The sequence below is a fragment of the Procambarus clarkii genome, chromosome 38 (assembly GCF_040958095.1).
Source record: "Procambarus clarkii isolate CNS0578487 chromosome 38, FALCON_Pclarkii_2.0, whole genome shotgun sequence".
Classification (NCBI taxonomy): Eukaryota; Metazoa; Arthropoda; class Malacostraca; order Decapoda; family Cambaridae; genus Procambarus; species Procambarus clarkii.
In genome coordinates, this window is record NC_091187.1 from 13,196,401 (window position 1) to 13,201,746 (window position 5,346).

Here is a 5,346-nt window from a genome sequence, read left to right on the forward strand (position 1 = left end):
TTGGGGGTCTCTTGTAGGTGACTTGGGGGTCTTGTAGGTGTCTTGGGGGTCTCTTGTAGGTGGCTTGAGGGTCTCTTGAAGGTGGCTTGGGGGTCTCTTGTAGGTGGCTTGGGGGTCTCTTGTAGGTGCCTTGAGGGTCTCTTGTAGGTGGCTTGGGGGTCTTGGAGGTGGCTTGGGTGTCTCTTGTACGTGGCTTGGGGGTCTCTTGTAGGTGGCTTGGGGGGTCTTGTACGTGGCTTGGGTGTCTCTTGTAGGTGGCTTGGGGGTCTCTTGTAGGTGGCTTGAGGGTCTCTTGTAGGTGGCTTGGGGGTCTTGTAGGTGGCTTGGGTGTCTCTTGTACGTGGCTTGGGGGTCTCTTGTAGGTGGCTTGGGGGGTCTTGTACGTGGCTTGGGTGTCTCTTGTACGTGGCTTGGGGGTCTTGTACGTGGCTTGGGTGTCTCTTGTACGTGGCTTGGGGGTCTCTTGTAGGTGGCTTGGGGGGTCTTGTATGTGGCTTGGGTGTCTCTTGTACGTGGCTTGGGGGTGTCTTGTAGGTGGCTTGGGGTCTTTTGTAGGTGGCTTGGGGTTGTCTTGTAGGTGGCTTGGAGGTCTTGTAGGTGGCTTGGGGGTCTTGTAGGTGACTTGGGGTGTCTTGTAGGTGGCTTGGGGGTCTTGTAGGTGGCTTGGGGTCTTGTAGGGGGCTTAGGGGGTCTTGTAGGTGGCCTGCGGGGTCTTGTAGGTGACTTGGGAGTCTTGTAGGTGACTTGGGGGTCTTGTAGGTGGCTTGGGGGTCTTGTAGGTGGCTTGGGGGTCTTGTAGGTGGCTTGGGGGGTCTCTTGTAGGTGGCTTGGGGGTCTTGTAGGTGGCTTGGGGGTCTTGTAGGTGGCTTGGGGGTTTCTTGTTGGTGGCTTGGGGGGTCTTGTAGGTGGCTTGGGGGTCTTGTAGGTGGCTTGGGGGTCTCTCGTAGGTGGCTTGGAGGGTCTCTTTTTGGTGGCATGGGGGTCTTGTAGGTGGCTTGGGGGTCTCTTGTTGGTGGCATGGGGGGTCTTGTAGGTGGCTTGGGGGTCTCTTGTAGGTGGCTTGGGGGGTCTCTTGTTGGTGGCATGGGGGGTCTTGAAGCTGGCTTGGGGGTCTCTTGTAGGTGGCTTGGGGGGTCTCTTGTTGGTGGCTTGGGGGTCTTGGGGGTATCTTGTAGGTGGCTTGGGGGGTCTTGTAGGGGGCTTGGGGGTATCTTGTAGGTGGCTTAGGGGTATCTTGTAGGTGGCTTGGGGGTCTTGTAGGTGGCTTGGGGGTCTTGTAGGTGGCTTGGGGGGTCTTGTAGGTGGTTTGGGGGTCTTGTAGGTAGCTTGGGGCTCTTGTAGGTGGCTTGGGGGTCTTGTAGGTGGCTTGGGGGTCTTGTAGATGGCTTGGGGGTCTTGTAGGTGGCTTGGGGTCACTTGTAGGTTGTTTGGGGGTCTTGTAGGTGGCTTGGGGGTCTTGTAGGTGGCTTGGGGGATCTTGTAGGTGGCTTGGGGGTCTCTTGTAGATGGCTTCGGGGTCTTGTAGGTGGCTTGGGGGTCTTGTAGGTGGCTTGGGAGTCTTGTAGGTGGCTTGGGGGTCTTGTAGGTGGCTTTGGGTCTTGTAGGTGGCTTGGGGGTCTTGTAGGTGGCTTGGGGGTCTTGTAGATGGCTTGGGGGTCTTGTAGGTGGCTTGGAGGTCTCTTGTAGGTGGCTTGGGGGTCTTGTAGGTGGCTTGGGGGGCCTTGTTGATGGTTTGGGGGTCTTGTAGGTCTCTTGTAGGTGGCTTGGAGGGTCTTGTAGGTGGCTTATGGTCTTGTAGGTGGCTTGGGGGTCTTGTAGATGGTGTGGGGGTCTTGTAGGTGGCTTGGAGGGTATTGTAGGTGGCTTGGGGGTCTTGTAGGTGGCTTGGGGGGTCTTGTATATGGTTTGGGGGTCTTGTAGGTGGCTTGGGGGTCTTGTAGGTGGCTTGGGGGGTCTTGTAGGTGGCTAGGGGGTCTTGTAGGTGGCTTGGGGGGTCTTGTAGGTGGCTTGACGGGTCTTGTAGATGGCTTGGGGGTCCTGTAGGTGGCTTGGGGGTCTTGTAGATGGCTTGGGGGTCTTGTAGGTGGCTTGAGGGTCTTGTAGGTGGCTTGGGGGCCTTGTAGGTGGCTTGGGGGTCTCTTGTAGATGGCTTGGGGGACTCTTGTAGGTGGCTTGGGGGTCTTGTAGGTGCCTTGGGGGTCTTGTAGATGGCTTGAGGGGTCTTGTAGATGGCTTGGGGTCTCTTGTAGGTGGCTTGGGGGTCTTGTAGGGGGCTTGGGGGTCTTGTAGGTGGCTTGGGGGTCTTGTAGGTGCCTTGGGGGTCTTGTAATTGGCTTGGGGTCTTGTAGATGGCTTGGGGGTGTTGTAGGTGGCTTGGGGGTGTTGTAGGTGCCTTGGGGGTCTTGTAGGTGGCTTGGGGGTCTCTTCTGGGTGGCTTTTCGGGTCTCTTGTAGATGGCTTGGGGGTCTCCTGTAGGTGGCTTGGGGGTCTTGTAGGTGGCTTGGGGGTCTTGTAGGTGCCTTGGGGGTGTCTTGTAGGTGGCTTGGGGGTCTCTTGTAGGTGTCAGAAATAACATCACATGAGACCAGGAGGCATGGCAGGATGTGCAGAATACCCCCGTTGAAGAGCAGAGGTGCAACAGGTACTCTGAGAGAGAACTCTATCAACATCAGAGGCCCGAGACTGTTCAACACGCTTCCACTACACATAAGGGACATAACTGGCCGACCTCTCACCGTGTTCAAGAGAGAACTTGACAAACACCTCCAAAGGATACCTGATCAACCAGGCTGTGACTCATACGTCAGGTTGCGAGCAGCCACATCCAACAGCCTGGTTGACCAGCCCAGCAACCAGGAGGCCTGGTCAAAGACTGGGCCGCAGCGACGTTGATCCTCGGAATAAGGTAATCCTCGGTAAGGTAACATCAGACTGTCTCTCCCACATCAGACTGTCTCTCCCACACCAGACTGTCTCTCCCACACCAGACTGTCTCTCCCACACCAGACTGTCTCCCACACCAGACTGTCTCTCCCACATCAGACTGTCTCTCCCACACCAGACTGTCTCCCACACCAGACTGTCTCTCCCACATCAGACTGTCTCTCCCACGCCAGACTGTCTCTCCCACGCCAGACTGTCTTTCCCACACCAGACTGTTTCTCCCACATCAGGCTGTCTCTCCAACATCAGACTGTCTCTCCCACATCAGACTGTCTCTCCCACGCCAGACTGTCTTTCCCACACCAGACTGTCTCTCCCACATCATGCTGTCTCTCCAACATCAGACTGTCTCTCCCATACCAGACTGTCTCTACCACATCAGGCTGTCTCTCCAACATCAGACTGTCTCTCCCACACCAGACTGTCTCTCCCACACCAGACTGTCTCTCCCACACCAGACTGTCTCTCCCACGCCAGACTGTCTCTCCCACACCAGACTGTCTCTCCCACATCAGACTGTCTCTCCCACGCCAGACTGTCTCTCCCACACCAGACTGTCTCTCCCACGCCAGACTGTCTCTCCCACACCAGACTGTCTCTCCCACATCAGACTGTCTCTCCCACGCCAGACTGTCTCTCCCACACCAGACTGTCTCTCCCACACCAGACTGTCTCTCCCACGCCAGACTGTCTCTCCCACACCAGACTGTCTCTCCCACGCCAGACTGTCTCTCCCACACCAGACTGTCGCTCCCACGCCAGACTGTCTCTCCCACACCAGACTGTCTCTCCCACGCCAGACTGTCTCTCCCAAACCAGACTGTCTCTCCCACATCAGACTGTCTCTCCCACGCCAGACTGTCTCTCCCACACCAGACTGTCTCTCCCACATCAGACTGTCTCTCCCACGCCAGACTGTCTCTCCCACACCAGACTGTCTCTCCCACACCAGACTGTCTCTCCCACACCAGACTGTCTCTCCCACACCAGACTGTCTCTCCCACACCAGACTGTCTCTCCCACACCAGACTGTCTCTCCCACACCAGACTGTCTCTCCCACACCAGACTGTCTCTCCCACACCAGACTGTCTCTCCCACACCAGGCTGTCTCTCCCACACCAGACTGTCTCTCCCACACCAGACTGTCTCTCCCACACCAGACTGTCTCTCCCACACCAGACTGTCTCTCCCACACCAGACTGTCTCTCCCACGCCAGACTGTCTCTCCCAAACCAGACTGTCTCTCCCACACCAGACTGTCTCTCCCACACCAGACTGTCTCTCCCACACCAGACTGTCTCTCCCACACCAGACTGTCTCTCCCACACCAGACTGTCTCTCTGACACCAGACTGTCTCTCCCACACCAGACTGTCTCTCCCACACCAGACTGTCTCTCCCACACCAGACTGTCTCTCCCACACCAGGCTGTCTCTCCCACACCAGACTGTCTCTCCCACACCAGACTGTCTCTCCCACACCAGACTGTCTCTCCCACACCAGACTGTCTCTCCCACACCAGACTGTCTCTCCCACACCAGACTGTCTCTCCCACGCCAGACTGTCTCTCCCACACCAGACTGTCTCTCCCACACCAGACTGTCTCTCCCACACCAGACTGTCTCTCCCACACCAGACTGTCTCTCCCACACCAGGCTGTCTCTCCCACACCAGACTGTCTCTCCCACACCAGACTGTCTCTCCCACACCAGACTGTCTCTCCCACACCAGACTGTCTCTCCCACACCAGGGAGTATTGACAGGATGACTGGCCCCGAAGGAGGAATGTTGTTAGTGAAGGTTGTGTAGTAGAGAACCACTTTATGTACGGGTTACGTAACGCTAAAAAGTGTCCCGTCCTCACCTCGGATTGCAAGCGACCTCCTCCAGGTTTCGGAGCTCGTAGACTCGCTTCGTGAATCTCACTTAGCGATGACGCTGGAAATTAACGTTTGACAGCGATGTTTGATAACAGTTTGATACCAGAGTGCTGTATGGAATGGATATGAGGACAGGGAGCTGGGATAGAACGTCGACCTGAAGGAAGCGAGGCTACTCGATGTAGCGACCAGTCTTAAGAGGGTGGTGATGGTGGTGGTGGGTGAGTAGCGGTGCAAGGGTGTCGAGGCGGCCCCCAGCGCGCCCTGGGGTCACTCTCGCCCCGGCAGAAGGAGCAAGGTGTCTCCCCCAGCCGGACACAAACCGGCTTTTGGAGCCCAAGGGCGTGGCGGTGTGGGTCCAGGCCACGCCCCTGTTCCTGCTACTCTCTCACACCCGTGACCTCTTGCTGGCGCCCACCTGGGTATTGGCACTTGTGGCCTCCCTGGTCCTGGCCACTCACACGCCTGGCCTGTAGTCAGTCACGGTGGTGCCCTCTCATTCATATACACATATATATATATA

The 5,346-nt window shown here is 57.1% G+C and overlaps 1 protein-coding gene across 1 annotated transcript in view; it reads right to left on the minus strand.

Annotated features, from left to right (window-relative positions):
* LOC123772009 (uncharacterized) overlaps nucleotides 1-2,575 on the minus strand; it is a 3,796-nt gene extending 1,221 nt beyond the window's left edge. Inside the window, exons 1-2 of the mRNA XM_069337496.1 lie at nucleotides 1,334-2,575; nucleotides 1-1,200 (exon numbers count right to left, since the gene is read on the minus strand). The exon at nucleotides 1-1,200 is cut by the window's left edge and continues 881 nt beyond it. Of these exons, the coding sequence (XP_069193597.1) occupies nucleotides 1-1,200; nucleotides 1,334-2,575 (2,442 nt within the window). The remainder of the gene's footprint in view (nucleotides 1,201-1,333) is intronic.
* Between the last annotated feature and the right edge of the window lie 2,771 nt (nucleotides 2,576-5,346).